This window comes from Musca vetustissima, unplaced genomic scaffold (genome assembly GCF_032173495.1).
Source record: "Musca vetustissima isolate MV318-11 ecotype Yass unplaced genomic scaffold, APGP_CSIRO_Mvet_v1 utg4643, whole genome shotgun sequence".
NCBI lineage: Eukaryota > Metazoa > Arthropoda > Insecta > Diptera > Muscidae > Musca > Musca vetustissima.
The window spans coordinates 225,726-245,294 of record NW_026879744.1 but is presented as its reverse complement, the minus strand read 5'-3'; the positions used below and the strand labels follow the sequence as shown (position 1 = coordinate 245,294).

General features: G+C 31.2%; 2 protein-coding genes across 2 annotated transcripts; one reads left to right on the top strand and one right to left on the bottom strand.

Moving 5' to 3' along the window:
* Window positions 1-319: 319 nt before the first annotated feature.
* On the bottom strand, window positions 320-19,461 carry LOC133324850 (ornithine decarboxylase antizyme). The gene is given in 4 exon segments (XM_061533681.1): window positions 320-877; window positions 954-1,005; window positions 1,007-1,172; window positions 19,349-19,461. Coding segments are annotated over 4 exon segments (792 nt in total). The 5' UTR covers window positions 19,375-19,461; the 3' UTR covers window positions 320-329.
* Window positions 1,989-2,499, top strand: LOC133324856 (small nuclear ribonucleoprotein Sm D3). The gene is made up of 2 exons (XM_061533687.1): window positions 1,989-2,307; window positions 2,375-2,499. The coding sequence occupies exons 1-2, from the start codon at window positions 1,989-1,991 to the stop codon at window positions 2,497-2,499; spliced, it is 444 nt and encodes a 147-aa protein (XP_061389671.1).
* Window positions 19,462-19,569: the final 108 nt, after the last annotated feature.

Genomic DNA, 19,569 nt, shown 5'->3' with positions numbered 1-19,569 from the left:
TTACCAATTTTTTTATTTGTGTGGTGGTGATATATTGAATTTTTGTTTACGACATAATTAGCTTTGCTCTTAACATTGATTACGAAATTTCTCCCCAATCCAGAACAAGATAGCTGGAAAAATCTGATGGCAAAACCCATCCCCGGATGATGGATGGTGGAATTTAAAGAAAAATATGCAATTTGTTGAGTCCTACTAGCGGCCGGTAATATGTGTATATACTGGCCTTGTTGTTGTTGTTATACTAAATTATATTAATTTCAAAAGTTTTGCATATTTCCTTTATTTTGGGGGGCGGTGTTTTGCCATGTTTTTAGCATTTTGCATGCTTACTCCTCAATACGATAGATAAGGAAGAAATTCTCGACATCTTTAATGGCGGCTGGTGGCGCCTCGGGAGCTTTTCTGGACAACGGTTCAAATCCCATTAGCAAAAAGCTTTCCAAGATACGGGCACGATCAGCACGATCCTTACGTACGCACATAACAACAGCATCCACCTCCAATTTATCTTCGGCAAATTCCAAAAGTGACAAAAAGGTTTGTTGCGATGCCTCCGGTGCCAGCTTGTCTGGCATGGCCACGTACAAGATGTCATTGTCGGGATTTAGAACGCATTCCCATTTGGTGAATTTCGTCTCGGTGACGTGCAATTTGATCGAGATGCGTGTTGGATGATCTTGATTTAAGATCTGCTTGACTATCTCTTGGCAATCGTCATCCGAATAGATGGATTGTACATCCGAGTCCGAGCAATCCGATGATGCCGATGAAGTGCTAACGCTTCGAGAGCCACCACTGCTGTTGCTGCCATTATTGCTTCTGTCAAATACACTGCTGCCACCAGATGAATCGACAGAAGATTTTCGAGTGTAACCTGGGGGAGTTATAAGAAGATAATTTAGTATTTCTTAAAATATAGCTCATAAATGTGTGCAGGCAGCAATACGAACCTGTTAAGAGAGACGCCCTATCGTGATCTGTTCTGTGGTGGGTAGGGACATCAGGACCACCACAGAGGCCCTACGCCGAGAGAGATACAGTAGGACTCAGTCGACATGTTCGTAGCGCAAGAAGAGGTGGAAATCGTACGCAATTTACTCTCAGCGCAATTAGCGCCAAGAACAGATTCCGTAAACTCTCTTCTACTACTACTACTACTTAATGGGTCGCTGAAAATAATTAAAAAATAGAAAAATATGAGAATTGTGTATTGGGATTGAAAAATGAAATCAATTTGTTAAAGAAAAATCCATTTTGCAGTGTGCATTTATAGATCATAGTTATTTTGTTTAGTGTTGTGGCCAATTTCAATTTTTATTAAACTATTTTGTTAAAAATTATTATAAAACTAAAGCAGTCTTTTAGAGGGGATTTTCTTTTCAAAAATTTGTATAAGAAAATATTTTTTTATATTTGATATATATTTGATATTAAAGTAATTAAAAATAATATTTTTTCTTCCAGTGTTTTAGCCGAAGTTTAAATTTGGGGTTATAATTCAAAACAACTATTTTGATAAAAATTATAAACAAGAAACAAACAGTTTATTAGAGATATTTGTTCATATGAGAAAAACAAAGTTTTTATTTAAATACTTGAAAAATTATATAAAATAACAAAAATATCCTAAATTACTGTAAAACAATAAAGCAAACAAGTGTTGCCAACCAATGCATACACACAGCATTCATTCACAATAGAGCACACCCAAGAAAGAAAAATACAACACTGTCTGTGCTTGACATGTGAAATGGCACTCGCTCACGCACACACACTCTCCGCAAATTCAGCAATAGAAGAAAAACATGGCGCTGTATTAACTGTCAAATACCCACTCACACAGAAAAAAAGCCGTACAACACTGGGCACTTTAATCGTTTTCTTCTTCAACAAACGACCCGAAAGCAAAATATTTTGCAAATTAGTGCTAAAATCTAATAAATATTTTAATACAATTTAATAAAATTGTATAAAAAAACACAGCCATGTCGATTGGTGTACCCATAAAAGTTCTGCATGAAGCAGAAGGTCATATTATAACATGTGAAACAATAACTGGTGAAGTATACCGTGGAAAACTTATCGAGGCAGAAGATAACATGAATTGTCAAATGACACAAATTACGGTAACATACCGAGATGGCCGGACGGCACATTTGGAAAATGTCTATATACGCGGATCGAAAATACGTTTTCTTATACTGCCGGATATGTTGAAAAATGCACCCATGTTTAAGAAACAGACGGGGAAGGGGCTGGGTGGAACGGCGGGTCGAGGGAAAGCGGCCATACTTCGGGCACAGGGTAAGTGGACACAAACCTATTAAATGTTGTCCGCACCTACTAAGAAAGTTTTTTATTTGTTTTCTAGCACGAGGCCGTGGACGAGGTGGTCCTCCCGGTGGTGGCAGAGGCGGACCGCCAGGTGCCCCGGGCGGTGGTCGTGGTGCTTGGCAAGGTGGTCCAACTGGTGGTCGTGGCCGCGGTGGATTGTAAATTGAATTGCAAAACAACCGACGCGTTTTTTTAATTTGAATTATTTGAATATAAAAATTAATTTTAATTGCTCCCCTCTTAGTTATTTAAGTCAAACTTGAATTTAGAGTTATGTGTGAAGTTAACCAACACAGCCATCCCAACAAAAAAACAATGAATTCTTTTTCAACACCAGTCAACATTCAGGAATCTTGCTACAAAAAAATTAACTATACACAAACAACATTAAGCTAAAGAATAGTAAGTTTTCGAAACCATTATATTAAGAACCCTAGGGTTTTCAATAAATTTGAAAAAATGAAAAAATAATTTAGTTCTTATCATTTTAAGGGAAGAGCGAAAAAATATCCAGTCTCATAAATAAAACAGAGGGAATTTGATTAAAAGAAAAAAATCCCTGAAAGTTTTGAAACTTCAAAAGCTATGGTGGTCACAATGAGAATTGATGACATAGATGTAAACTGAAAAAGAAAAAAATCCTCTGAAAGTTTTGAAGAATTATTTTAAAGCTAGACGAACACAATAGTGTATTTATAAACCATTGGTTGAAACCACCCATTTCAGCATTTCAATGGCATCAAATGTATTTTCTCGTCTAGCGCTTCATATTTAGAATTATACCCTAATTTTGTGCGTCCCCGAAATATGCTGACCTTAGAAATGTTGTATATTAAAAAATTGGGTAAACCCCGTTTATGTTTTATAGTCCTCGGAGCTCCACGAAAACGGTTCTGTAATATTTTGATGAACAATTTTGTACAAAATCCTGCAGGCCTCAGGACTTATGAAGTTTTTTATACAATTTTTTCTTTTGTACGACTCAAAAACCTTTGGAAATTTTAGTAGACCATGGAGCAAAAAAGTCATAAAGCTTGTACTAAACCTCAGTGATTCTCACAATACATTTTCTATATACGCCTAAGATGCCAGTGAAAATCATTTAAAACTATTTTAACAATTACAAATATTTTTTTGTATACCTTAGAGAAAATATACATTCTTTCGAGGCCACACTTTTTTGTTGTAGTTTAAAAGATCCACGATTTTTTTATAAATTTCTTAATGACATATCTTAGAGGCCACGAACATATTTTTGCAGATTCCATAACCTTTAAAAAATAATATATTTTTTTGTCAAATTAAAAAAAAACTTGTATCTTACCAAAAAGAAATGGAAGGCCCATTGGACAACACGATTGTCCCCTAAACAATCTATAGGGAATATTATTTGCGTCCTGTAAATCAAAATAATTTTCGCCAGACAACAAAAAGAAAAACCCCAAAACCAATCAATCATAACACAAAATAAAAAAATACAATTAAGTGTTAGATTGTTGTTCGACGAATACGATATAAAGAGAGCAATTCCATGACAGTAATAAAGAAACTAGACTGTCGACAGATAGCTCTCTTCATATTTGTAATTCGTGATCTAGTTTTTGAAAACAAAACAAAAACAGCAGATCGAAAAGGAAAAATGTTTGTTAATGGAGAAAAAATTCTCTCCGGTATTTTTAGACGGACAAAATATTTTATAGAGACAAAGGACATTTGAACAATATTTAGTATGTAGAAAAAGGAGAGGGGTTAGTAAAATTGTTTACAAAAAAGTGGATAGAGATGAAGAAGAAGGGAAACATTTATTGAGGCTTATCGAATATCATACAAAGAGAGCAATTCCATGACAGTATTATATTTGTTTAACTGGACTGTCGACGGACAGCTCTCTTTATTTATATATTCGCTTTGCAAATTGACAATTTAATTAAAATTTCATTAAGTCATTGCCATTAAGCTGTAAACAAAACTGAAAAACAAATTTAGTATTTTTATGGTAAATAAAAAAAAAATTGATATTAAAATAAATTCCCAAAATGACGTTGCATTTGTTTATCTCATCACTCAAAACCAAAGAGTATATAATTTCTCTGTCTGAGAATTTGTGATTAATTTGTTATTTTTTTTGCAAAGAAACATTAGCATTTTTCTCAAGATGTACATACACACAAATTTATATATACACCACCTATGTCGTATATAATAAAATGTTAAAAAGAAATGAAAACAAATCAACAACAAGAAAAAAATTGCGCACTTGGCACACATTTTTTGTTGATGGTATTATCGTCATGTATATAATATTATTTTTTATAAAGAATGCACGTATAATTATAATTTGTTGTTGTGATACACAAAAAAATATTTCAGATTTTTTTTTATAATTTTTTTATCTATGAAAAATTAACACGTTTCAAAAATAGCTTTTTTAACCCTGACTGCATATTTTTTGGGTGAATTATAATTAAAGAATTTTTTTAATATTACAATTTATTTTTATTAAAATGTACTATCTTGAATTTAAGACAGAATTTCATCATAAATTTTATAGATTGTCTCTGGCATCCAATAAACAAACTCAAACACATGACGCAAATAAAGATAATTTTCTTAATTACTTTTGATAAAGAGGTAAAGTGTGTTTTCATTGTTCGGCTTCGTCAAGGCCAATTATGACAATCTTAAAAAAATAACAACAAAATTTGAAATCAATTTTTATATTCCAAAATCACATGTAAATTAAAAAAAATTGATGCAATGTAGTTTCATATTGCGTCCATATAAATGTATTTTCAAAATATCCCACTGTAAGGTCCGAATGAACAACATTTTTTGGAAATTTAATTTAATATTTTTGTAAAACTGAAAGGACAGGGCCTCAGGGACCTTTAGAAATGTAATGAAATATTTTTTGAAAGGACAATAAACATTTTTTACAAAATATGCAGGCCTCTGTAGCCTATGGTAATTTTTTTATATTTTTTGTAGTCCCAGGAGTCTATGGTATATTTTTTATTTTGATTCCCATCGTAGGCTCCTTTATGTAAGGCAAGACTGAAAGGACCAAGAATAATTTTCAATAAAATTTTTCAGGCTTTAAGGACACTTTGGAACTTTTTTTTTATAAATGTTTTTGTAGTCCCGCAGAATTAAAAGGACCACAAACAATGTTCTACAAAATGTTTGGGCCTCAGGAGGCCATTGGAAATTTAAACTCCTTGTACATTAGAACTTTTTGTCGGGGTTAACCTACTTTATGAGGATTTATTTGACATATATGCAAAGGAAATGACAATTGAAACCCACTGGGTTAACGAAATCCGATTAGATGTAAACGTACTGTTAATTTAATTTTTAAAGCATCGAAGGTTTTTTTTATTTTCTCTATAATATTTTATATAAGACTGAAAGGACGAAGAAGAAATGTTTATATATTTTTTGTAGTCCCTTGGTGGGGCACGAAACCATTTCTATAATATTTGGTAGAATTGGAAAGGACGAACAATTTTCTAAAAAATATGAAGGGCTTTAGGAGGAGGATTTTTTGAATGTTCTAGATTGCAGATTATTATTTTTTATTTATTTACTTTTTTATTTTTATTTATTTTTTTTTTGAGTCAAAAAAAAAAAATTGCGCCAAATTTTGGTTATGGCCTGAGACCCATAAGAAGTTATTTAATATTTTTTTTTACCTTAGGGAGGCCCACAGCTAATCATTTTCTACAAATTTTATGCTTATGAACATATTTTCATTATATTTTGTAAAACATATTTCGTAAAACACATAGGCCCACGACGAAAAATGTGATTATTGTCCTCAGAGGTTTTGGAAAATAATTTGTAGCGAGTCCTTGTGTCCTCTATCTACAGTCGGATTCCAAATGAGGTACTTATCCACCTTTTTATTTATTTATATATTTTTTTTTTGCACACATTTAAATCCAATTTTGGTTGTATTTTCATCAGTCAATGGGGAAAAGAAAATTTTTTTGCTCCAAATTCTTTTAGGAAATTAGGCAAGCTTTCTATCAAATATTATGTAGGCCCGCATTTAGATATCTAATTCATACTACGGTTCTTCTAATTTTTAAGATTTTTCACACCAATTGGCTGTAATTTGATATTTTTTGGGAGACAAACTTCCCACCAAAAATTATCTTCATAGGTTCGCATTTAAATATAGCCACCAATATTCAATATTTTTTTGTTTTTGGATTTTAGTAATTATTGTCCTTGCAATAAATCCATACCTAGTATTATTATCAAAATGCACATGATGATTATCACAGTCGGTAATGGTAATACCAATAGCAGCTGCCATTACTATTTACAACACCAACAACAAAAAACTTAATATAAGTTGATTGGATTTCAAATTTCTTTGAAATATTTTTTTAAGGATATGTCCTTTTAGAATATTTTTTTTTAATTTTTATTGATTTATTTTATGTTATATGTTAATTAAAATTATATCACAGTTATGTTGCCTGGGGTATTAGAATTAGGTTTCTTTCTATGAAAACCAGGGAAAATACTCCCTTATTATGGTTTTATATTTATTTTAATTTCGTATTAAATTTAAAATGTCTGTGCAGGAAATTGTTAAACATTTGCTGTGATGGGAGGACTCGACTCGACGATCACAACAATTTATGTGAAAATTTAATGGATATATTTTTTGTTTTGCCTTGAGAGACGTTGTTTAAAGTTCTGCGCGTCCGATTAAAGACTAAACTGAAATTGTCTTAAACAAAGATTTTTATAAGAAAAAATTGTTTTTTTGTATAATAACTAAACAAGCTAAACGACAAAGCAAAACAAAACAAAATAAAACAGGGGACACAAACAAAGATGGGTGGCGGTGATGATGATAATGTTGGTGGTGGTGGGCAGGCAAACAACAAAATATGAAAACACAATTTAAGAAGAGTAGGCAGGTGGTTGGGGTAAACCTGCAGTGCCTGCATGAATGAATGAATGGCTTTTAACCGGTAACAAAAAAGACAACAACATATTCCCGATAATAGGAAGATATCAAAAGAGGGTGGATGGGGCACAATGCATTTCTCAATGTTTGTAGGTAAGGTAGGTATATGGTAGGCTCTAATGTCTCAACTTGTGAGGGATAATCAAAACAAACCAAAGAATCTTCTACTACGCCGTAAAAATATTAAATTGAATCAGTCAACCGACCGGCCATTCATTATGTAAGGAAATAAATGTTGTACACAACAACATACGATATATACACGTCATTTCGTTTTTGTCATTTTCTCATTTTCTAACAATGCAACAACAAATGGTCGTAAACCCCTTATTTTGTAATAGACAGCAAAGCAACCCAGGAAAGGGGAGGATGAGGAGGCAGTGTGTGCCATTAATGTAAGATTTTTAATTGATCGGATTGAGTCGACATGGTAGATGTTTTCATTTCCTTGCATAACAAGAGAGGCCTATCGTGTAAAACAATAATGAAAAACAAAAAACTGCAGACCTCCATCCGCATATTATATTGTAATAAACAGATTTATTGAAAAATAAATACGCAGTTGGCACAAATAAACAAAAATATGACGTTTAGGTTTTTTTCTTTTATTTGTGATATGTGGAAAAGGGGAAGAAGAGAATAGATGGGATGGTTAGGATGTTTTCTGCAACTAATTAGATTGTTTAGCAAACAAAAATGTATACAAATTTAAAAGAAACGTGTCGCGAATTTGGAAAACGAAAATAGATCCATTCTTTTACAAAAAAGAAGGGCATTATTCATGTAAATGTAATTTCAACATATAAAATTTCAATCAATTGAATAGGAAAATGTGTCCTAAATTTCGAAATTCCGAAAATTGGGAGACTACTCCAAAGGATGACCAATGTTAAGAAAATTTTCTCACAGGTTGTATTTTATTCCCCTCTCTCATTGGTTGGAGTATCAGATGATGATATTAAAATTGCCACAAATGACGAAGATGTTCCGAGATTTCAAATTGGAGTCACTTCGGTTGGATATAGGGATTATAAGGAGAGGACTTTTAAAATTAATATAAATTTTAATTGTTCTTAATTTTATTCTCATTAATCCTATATTGATAATACTCTACATTAAATATTGATATTAAATATGAATATTGTGATTTCAAAAACAGATGAAGAGTCAGATGGCATTAATTAAAATATATAAACTTTATTTCGAATAATTAGAGTTTTTTCAAGTTTAATGATAAAAATTAATCCATACTACTTATTTTTAACCATACTACTTATGGAAAATCCTAATTTGAGTGTTAGCAGATATCAATATTCTACATAGTGGTGATTTTGTTATCTTCCTATAGTTAATATTGTTATTTTAATATCACCATAAAATATTGAATAATCTATAACATTTTATTCAACTCAATATAATACAAATAAAAACCGATGGCGCGTGTTTATATTCTAATTATTGATTATACACTCTTTTTTGTTTGCCTTCAATGAGCGACTTTTGTTTAAATATATAATAAGTTAATGGAGAATAAGAGGTAGCAACAAAAAAGGTAATTGGCAACAAACAAATAAACAAAGCAAAAAAAAACATAGCTTGTTAACAATAAAAACAAATCATGCTATTTGTTTTACTACAAAAGTACAGTCATCATTATAATTCAACAACAACAAAAATATTATTACCTTTGCAGGTAAGGTTTTACGTGTTTTCCCCCAAAAACATTTATTTAACGATTAGATTAAATTAATAAGAAAAAGAAATAATAACAATATAATTGTATGTATACACATAATAAATAAAAGGTATTAAAATTAACCCTCTTTCTAATCGGAGACGGAAGTGATTTAAAAATTTTAACTATTGATCTGGAAAAGGTATTGCTGATCTATGTTGTTGGTATTTTTCATAATGTAAAAAATAATTTCAGTATTCTGCTCGAAGAGGGTTAATAGTATAAACAAAAAAACTGCGAATTTCCCCACACACCACTATAGCGCTTGTTTAGCAACAACAACAATATATACACACAGAAACCGAAATAAAATAAATCATCAGATTACAAAGAATAAAATTGTTGCTAGGCAAAATTTGATTACTTTGAAAATAAAAAAACAAATCCAAAAACGCTTGTTTTAATTTACATTGGGTGGGACAAGATAAAGTTTTAAATATAAGTATTTTTTATAAAAAAAAAACAAACAAAAAATTGACTAGTTTCATATAAACCATACCAAGGTAGGTATTCAAAATAAAAACAACAAAATAAATAAGTAAATAAAATAAGAAAACTACATTTCAGCACAATATATAATAAAACATTCTGAAGAAAATTTAACTTGTCCAAGGGTCTATATATCTTTAATATGATATGAGATAGGTGGATCCCCTACAAAAATTACAAATTTATAAGCACTTCAATCAATATTCAAGAAACTTTTGCTTTTCATATCCCAATAATATTGTTCAGAACTCAGTCCAAAGTTATTTGTATTTTAATATAAAATGCGTCTAGGAAACCAAATATAAACAAAAACTAGTAAAAAAAGTTTCAGTCGGTGTACCCAGCAGCCTATGGTTTGTGGAGGTCTTCGGAATTGCACACAGATTTTATTATTAGTTTTATATAAGATATTTGTTTTTATCAAAGAGGTTTCGGATTTATTCAATTAGCTTCAAATTTAATCATATGTTTAAAAAATATATATTGACAGATCGTGAGGGAGGTACCGGAAGCTGTGGACAAATAGGTCCCATCTTCATACTTGATCCAGGCTTGGTAAAGATAATAGGTAGTACAAAGTTTGGTTCAAATCGGATAGTCCGTTCCCCTGATAATGGATTTAGAAATATTGAAAATGTTGACTGTTTGTGGGGGAGGTACCGGAGGGAGTGGACTAATGGATCCCATCTTCGGACTTAATCTAGACTTCGTAAAGATAATGGTTTTTGCAAAGTTTGTTTCAAATCGGATAGACTGTGATATTATAAAATTAATTTTCCGCACAATATTTACCATTTTAAACATCATCGAAGTTAAACTAAGTTTGAAAGAAATATTACGATGAGCTAAATTTGGACGGAAGAGAGATAGACAGACGAACGGCATTTGCAAATCGGCTCTGAAACGGATTTGGTTCAAAGAAACATGGGGTCTAAAAACAATATTTCGATGAGGCACATTTTCACCGTATGAAAGTGTATGTACCCTCACATTCGGCTGAGTGTATAAATATGAGCAACTGAAGTAACTCTCATCACGTGCTCTTTGCTCTGCATACACAAAAATTAAGATAATAGGTGGTACGGTACCGTACCTTATCTCCTGATAAGAGTATCATCTATTCAGGTGTATTTTTGGTTAATTTTTATCATTTTTTTTCTAAAACGTAAATTCACAATCTTTCTATATAAAATGTTATTCCAACACACTATAAAGATTAGATGAAGAATAATTACTACATTATTATTATTATGAGTATAGTGAGAGGGTAATTTTGTATTTTCCAGTACAGTCTAAATGATGCTAATCACAATAATATTAATCAGAGTTTTATAATTTTTTTATCACATGTCGTAGTCAAGGTGTATCTTTTTATTGGAGATTACTTTTCCATGATGATGATGATAATGATAATAATAATGGTGATGGTGTTTGTTGACGGAGAACGACGACAAACATTTCAGATAAGATAATCACAAAATTTACGTAAATATAACTCAGCTGCCAAAAAAGTAATTGCGTATGTGTTTAACGTTTTAGAGCATGTTTACCTTTTCAGAAAGAAAAATAAAAAATGTTTTTATATAAAAAAATATTACATTCTCTGAGATATTTTCGAACACGATAAAGCTAATGTTTATCTTGGTAATTATAACTGTAGATGCATACCCCCCATCTTGTAATGGAAAATTCCACAGAATTCTAGTGATATCATCTTGTAAGAGAAATGTATATGTTATTTCAACAAAGTAAATCTTAAAACAAATAGTGTGTATCATATGATTCAAATCTGTTAGATATAAAGTATGTTATCTAATTATTTGAGTGTGTACATTTTCAATAGATTATGTGCCAGTTATTCTAGTTGATTTTCAAAATATTCAAATACTATTAATTGTTGGTAATTCGTTTTCATGTTCGTTGTCAAGAAACAAGGCTCGCTTTTTTATTTTTACACGTTTTTACTAAAATTATTTAAAAAATTTATTTTATAATATATACAAAATACAAATTAAATAACAAATTGACATTTTTTCTACATTGTTGTTCGTTTTGGTTATAAAACAAATTTAAAAAATATTTTTTGACCTTTTTTTCGAAATTGCAAACCTCTACAGTATTTTTTTTTTCATTTCCCTTTTATGAAAAATAATAATGATTCATTATTTATTTTTTGTTTAGAATTTCAATAGCTTGCGTATTTTTTTGCGAACACGTGAATGTGTGCTATTATATATACATATATAATTAATGAATATATGTGTATACATGGGCAATCATGTGCGGTTATATATGTAGCCTGTGTCTCGTCGTCTGTCTTTCATTTTTCATGGAATTTCGTTGTTGCTAAAAATATAAAAAAAAACTCATATACGATAGATTGGTTATCAAACGTATTGCTGCTGATTGGGTACGACATGTGCGCTGCACGACTCGTTGTATTGAAGAAAAAATTATAAACATTGTTTAGAAATTAAATTGTTTTTTTAATTATGAACTTTTGTCCATATAGATATTTTTTACACAATGTAATAAAAATTCAAAACCAAAATTGCATATAAAACAAAGCAAAGTTTGTATTTTGTCCATATAGATTTATTATTTTACACAATAAAATAATAAAAATCAAAATCTATAAACCAAAATTGCATATAAAACAAAGCAAAGTTTGGTTCAAATCGGACATTCCAATCGCCTGATATTTGGATTCATAAATAATAAAGATGTTGACCCTTTTGTTAGGGAGGTACCAGAAGGAGTGGACCAATGGGTCGCATCTTCTAACTTGATGTAGACTTGGTAAAGATAATAGGTTGTGCAAAGTTTGATTCAAATGGGATATTACATTAGCCTAATAATGGACTTATAAATATTGAAAATTTTGACGCTTTTGTGGGGGAGGTACTAGAAGGAGTGGGCAATGGGTCCCATTTCCCTACTTGATCTAGACTTGGTTCAGATAAAAGGTTGTGCAAAGTTTGGTTCAAATCGGAAATTCCATTCACCTGATATTGGATTCTTAAACAATAAAAATGTTGACCCTTTTGTGGGGGAGGTACCAGAAGGAGTCGACCAATGAGTCCCATCCTTCTACTTGATCTAAGCTTGGTAAAGATAATAGGTTGTACAAAGTTTGATTCAAATCGGACATTCCATTAGTCTACTATTGGATTTCTATGAGGCACATTTTCACCGTACCAAGGGGTATATATACCCTCATCAGCCATAAGGCGCGAGGTATAAAAATCACACATCGTATTAGCAAATACAACAATGAATATAACAACAATTATAAAAAATACGTATGTATGTATAACGACACTTGCCTCACATTCTATTACTACTTTTTTTCTTTATTTGAACTTGTTGTTAATTATAAGTGACTACATAAATATCGTACATATATCATAGCCTTTGTTATCACACATACACTACAACTGTCATTGAATGTAGGCTATTGCAGCAAATGAAAACAACAGAACAATATTGTAAACATCTAGAAAGTGTTCGAATTTTCATTTTTTTAATTGATTTGCAAGCGAGTGTTGTTTTCTCAAGTATTCTTTATTCCTCCATTTTTATTGTTGAATGCTTGCTTGTGCTGTAATTAAAGCTAATTGATATTTATCAACTTGTTTATATACTTTTTTATTATGCATTCTTTATCATGTTCTCTTCTTCAACTGAACAATAACCTCATCTCAGCCAGGCAGCCAGCAATCTGTTGAATATTTTCATACATATATACCAGGCCGCCATTAATAGAGAACTTTTCTTAAGTATTGATTTGTATATCACGTGACAACGAAAACGATGTTGATGAGAAGGTTCGTTCATCACCACTCTGTTGTTTTGTTTTTACGCAAATAAAATAATTCTTACTGTAGACATTTATTTAAGTGGGGTAAATAAAAAAGAATAGAAAATTTGTCTTATTTTCTAAATTTATTTTGAATTGAAATTATTAAAAAAAATGTGCATTGACTACCGACTTTATAGAAATCATATTTTGAGTTTTGTTAAAATCGTTTAAGATTTAGACGTGACTTCCATATAATTTTTTTTCATTTTTTCATCTGAAATTCCCAAAAGTCGCTCTCCAAAGAATTAAGGTTTGTTACAAATGTCCGGGAATTTTGGATAGCTACTGAGTAATGTTTACCATGACGTATGTCAACATTATTTAAATCGTTTCAGAAGAATTACGAATGGCCTCTGTATATATATATTCGTCGATTTTTTTATAAATCCGTCTTCCAAATGACCCACGTGTGTCCCATTGACACGAAAGTATGCGTAGCGTACTTTGTATTGATTGATACAAGATTCCTGTGTGTATTGAGTTTTGTTGAAATCGGCAAAGATTTATATGCGAATTTTAAGATTTTTAAATCAACCTCTCGCCAAATTTTTGCATAGCTAACTAAATTGAGTATAGAATGATGTGTGCCAAATTTGTTGTAAATCGATTGAGATTTCGATATAGTACCAATATACAATTTTGTCCATTTTCACGTAAATTTTGCATATCGCAATGAATTGGGACTGGAATGAAAAGTACCAAAGGAGGGGGCAGACGGGTCCAAACTTCGGAATTGATCTATGCTTGCTAAAGAAAATTTACGAAGCCGATTTAGTTCAAATCGGACATTCCATTCGCCTGATATTGGATTTTTAGATATTTAAAATGTCAACCCTTCGTGGGGGGAGGTACCAGAAGGAGTCGAGCAATGGGTCCCATCTTCAGCTTGTTAGGAATAATAGATTGGATAGCCCGTTTGCATGTTATTATACAACTATTTTTAAGCGTTATTTTGAGCATTTTGTGGTGAAGGTACCAGGAGGAGTGGGCCGATATTCTCCATCTTCGAACTTAAACTAAATTTGGAAAAATATTAAGATGGGCAAAGTTTGAATTTTGACCATTTTGTCGGGGAGGTAACAGAAGGAGTGGACCGACGGACATGTGCAAATCGACTCCAAATTTTCTGAAACGGATTTAGTCTATCAAAGTGTATAAACCCTCATTAGCCTAAATATTTTATATTGCGTTTTCGGTTTCAATTTAGGTCTTGTTCCCATATATAAATCAGCGGTATTAAAAAAAGTCAACGTTTGTTCGATTGACTTGGAATTTCATATAGACTTGTGATTAATTTCTATACTGACGTTTTTTTAGGTTCGATTTAGGTTTGGTTAGGGTGTTCTTCGAATATTGTTGTCCTACTCAAACATTCCCTATATTGTTTTTATATTTTCTTCTGATAAAAATTTGGATTTTTCTTCATATCAGTATGTGGCAAAATACTACCGTACCGTTGTGCTCCTCAAGCATTGATCCTTAACCGATTGTTTTTTTTTTTATTTTCTTCTATATGGCAATTATTAGAAAATATAAGATCTAATGAAATTTATATATTTTTTTTCTAATCAGAAAGTGACAGTGTTGAACAGTACTAAATTGACAAGAAGCGTGTGAGAGTGTAAGTAAGAGATAATCATCAACAGTAACTGACCAAAAGAGAAAGAATGATAATACGTGTTTAGTGGCGGAAAAATGACCCCAAGCTAAGCAGAGATAATTTATTTAATTAATTATTTATTTTTTGTTATAAAACTGCGCTATACAGAAGTTGTTGAACATATAGAAACAGTAATCATATTAAACAATGACGACTGCATTATGATATTTGCATTGTAAGCTAAATAAAAACAGATAACAAATTGTTGTTATCTAAAAAAAATAAACAAGAGATAATTTTATGACCACCAGGCAAGGCAAGTAAAATATTGAGGGGGCGAGGTGGGAAGAAAGCAAACAACTGACGACATACATATACATACTGCAGAAGAACAAGTTGAAGAAAACAAAAAAGAAACAAAAACAAATGTATAAACAAAACATCAACTTGTCACGTTCTCCATACACGGCCAGCCAACCCAGTCAGACCTACTCGAAAATGTATTTATATAATTAAAAAAACAAAGAGGAGGCAAACAGGCAGGTATACACAGTCAAGCCAGTTAGTATATATTATAGACATTTTAGTTAACCAGGCTACTAACGGCATTGTTGTTTATCAACAAAAAAAAAAAATACACACAACCACCAGGCCAGGCCGTTCAGTCAGACCAATTATTGGTGGGGTGTTATGATATACACACACATAAAAATATATATTATAATAATATAAACTGTTGTTGTCTACATGTCATAAAACAAGTATAACAATAACAACAACAAAAATAAAACAACAATAAAATATAACTCCATGTCGTTTTTTTGCTTCTTTAAATCTTGTCATATTATTATTATTTTTTTGCCTTTAAACAATAAAGCCAGCGCGATAAGCATTTAAAATGTGTGTATGAGTGGAAGGAAGGGAGACTGTGTAGAAAAAATAGAAACAATATTCTGCTCCAAAATAAAGTGTATCCTCTCTATATAAAAGCAGATAAATTTGTTGATATTGTGATGATGATGTTTGTTGTTGTCGTTGTTGTTGATGATGATAAGAAATAAAAGTAAATAATGATAAGTATTAAAGTGGGTTGCTGCAAGAAATTACGTCTTAAAGTTTAAGTAAATATCAACCATGGAGATTCTGGAATTTTCTTGGAATTTAGTGACTGAATGATTTACGTAAATGATCATCATCACCATTGGAGTTGTATGCATTTGTGGGAGTATGACTCAGTGTTAGGGAGGGAATTTCATGGAAAAATAACGATAAACAAGCTAAAAAAGTGTCAGATGTATACCACCGGCCTACGGTTTCTGGTGGTCTACGAATTACTACACACTGGTTTTATTATGTCTTTAACAAATAGTTTACCATCTGTGGAGAGGTACCAGAAGAGGTTGATATCTAGAAATATATGCTTAAATGTTTGTGGGGGTAAATAACAAAAGCAGCGAACCGATAGATCCCATTTCCGTACATGTTCAAAGGTTTATTAAAACTATTAAGATTTGCAAAGTTTAGATCAAATCGGATAATACCTTCGTTTGATATTGCATTAATAAATTTACAAAATTTGTACAAATTGCGGGGGAGCCAGCCAGCAGTAGGTGTGGACCGATGGGTCCCATTTTCAGAATTATTACTTATTATCTTTGCCAAGCCTATGCAAATATAATAAGTTTGGTTCAAATACGATAAAATTAATTTTCAGCAAAAACCATCAATCAGTGGACCCATCTTCAAACATTAATACAGTTTGATAAGAAATATTACGATGTGCAAAGTTTGAAATCGGCTCCTCCATTCGAGAGATGACAGACGAACGGACAGACATTTGTAATTCTACTCCAAATTGTCTGAAACGAATTGGGTCCAAAGAAATATGGGGTCTGAAACCAATATACAAATGAGGCCTATTTTTGTGGTATTTTTTCTATAGGGAAAATTTATCTTGAGGTTTTCAATAAGATTTTTATATTGGAAAAAGTCAACCTGATGGTCCCAGAAAATGTTTTCTTTAGAAAAATGATTAGTGAGGGCCTGATGAATTTTTTTCTATAGAAAATGTCTTTCTAGGCATCAATGGATAGGTTCTATAGAATTAAAGGTTTATTAACGGTCCCAGATAGTTTTTCTTTAGAAAACAGCATCCTGAGGGTCTCAGGAATTTTTACTACAGAAAACGTTCTTCCTTGAGGTCGTAGGAATTTTTTTATATAGAAAAAGATATTCCTATGTGGCTTCTGAGGATTTTTTTCTATAGAAAAGTCTTTATGGGCATCAAAAGAGAGGATCTATAGAATAAAAGGCTTCTAAAGGGTCTCAAATTCTTTTTCTATAAAAAAAATTCCTGAGAGTCCCAGGAATTTTTTACTATAGAAAACGTTCTTCCGTGAGGTCTTAGGAGTTATATAGAAAAATATATTCCTAAAGGACTCTTTAAGATTTTTTATAGAAAAAGTCTTTCTGGGCATCATAGGAGAGTATCTATAGAATAAAAGGCTTCTTAAGAGTCTCAGATTCTTTTTCTATAGAAAAAAGCTTCCTGACGGTCTCAGGATTTTTTTACTATAGGAAAAGTTCTAAAGGCTTCCGGATTTTTTTCTTTTATAGAAAATTATCTTTTATAGAAAATGGGCTTCTGGAATTATTTTTTAAAAAAAGACCTGCTGACTGTCTCACGAATTTTTCTATAGAAAAATAGCTCAGGAACAGTAAATATTTTCTATATAGTGCTGAAAGTTCTGAAGGGTCTCAGAAATTGTTCATGTCTTTTTTCTAATTACCCCCCAAATGATGTGGCATTTTAGGGTTAAAATTACATTATCATTTCAACATTAAATTTCACTAAAAATATTATAGCATCTACCGGAATTTTGTTATGGAAATTTCAAGTTTTATTTTGGGATTTAAAAATTTAAAAAAAATTCAGATACAAACATTTTAATTTAATTTCATGCTAATATTATAAACAAATATGGAACTCAATTCATTCCCTCAATAATGTAAACATTTGTTTTTAAAAGTAAATAAATCTCTAAAAACGCGATAATTCGCCCATTTTCTTTTTGCCAAACACAATGGAAACCTTTCTGGAATTTCGAGAAAAAAAATTAATTACGATATGGCAGCCAGGCAGGGAGGCAAATAGAAAACGACGAGTCGATAAGAAACAAAACAATCAACAACAAATATCCAATAAGGGTGAGAGCGAGTGAGTGAGAGAGAAATACACAAAACAAGACATATTCCAATTAGAAGAGAACAACTTTCCAATTGAACGAAAGAAACTGAGTAAAGTGGAGACGTTTTTTTAGGAGAGAGAACTATGTTTATCTATCTCATTCACTCTCAACAATGGAAACAAAAAATAAACATATTAATAAAATGGCTGAAATACGACAAGAATAAAAAAAACATGAAAAAAAACGAACGAACAAAAACCATAAAATAATATTACAGAAAATGGAGGGGAATTGGAATTAACAAAAAGAAAATTAGATTACATTTATATTTGGTTTCTTTGAAAAATTAGAAAAAAAGTAAAGAAAAACAAAATAAAATTCTCAACAAAAACGCAAACAAAAATTTTTGTGGAAACTTGGAAATGGAAATTTGGGGTTCGGTCCACATAAAAAATTTTTAATAAGAAAAACTTGTGTTTTTGTTTATTGAATTTAATTTTTATTTATTTCTTTACTTACAACAAAATACTTTCCCCTCTCTTAATACTGTTGTGGTTTTTGGTATTTGTTGGTGTGCTGTTGCGGTACCCAACCAACAAAATAATTGAAGGTTATTTTTTTTGGTTTGATTTTTTTACTTGCAAGTATTTTTAAAACGAAACGGGTTTAGTTCCTTTTATTTTCTTCTGTTGTTTTTGTTGTTGTTGCTTATTTCTTGTAACTTAATTGCAATGAATACAAACAAGTAGACCGACAGACAACTTTGCCGTCAAAATCATCATTTACGCCACACACATTTGTTGTATATATACTTATGTGTACTATATATGCAGAGACGTAGAAAATACACACACTAGTGTATATATTTGTGTGCGTGTGTAATCTATATAATATTCTGCTTCTTTATAACCCACAAATTAATTTACAAACCATCATCATATTTATTTTTTTATTAAAAAAAACTAACGGCCATCACACTCTATGAAACGGAAAAAGGATATTTTCACCGTTTCTTTTTTATTTCTCTTTTTGTACACCACCACTACTTTAGCAACAATTACTCATCATAATCACTGCAAAATTTTTCTTCTTCTTCATAATTCTTTTTGCACTGAACTTTTCTTTCTTGCTTTTTTTTCGATTTACTTACAGTTTATTATTCATTTGTGATGGCATTTTTACTCTTAATGGTTGCAATTTATTAGAACACAAAGAAGAAATTGTTGTCGGATGTTTTATTGTAAACTTTTTGTAGTTGTTGTTTTTCACACACTTCTTCACTTTTTGCTAGACTAGGCTAGAGAGTCTTTTTTCTCAAGTGGCAATATCGTTGTCGTCGATTGTTTTGAAAAGAAAACTGACGATATTTGT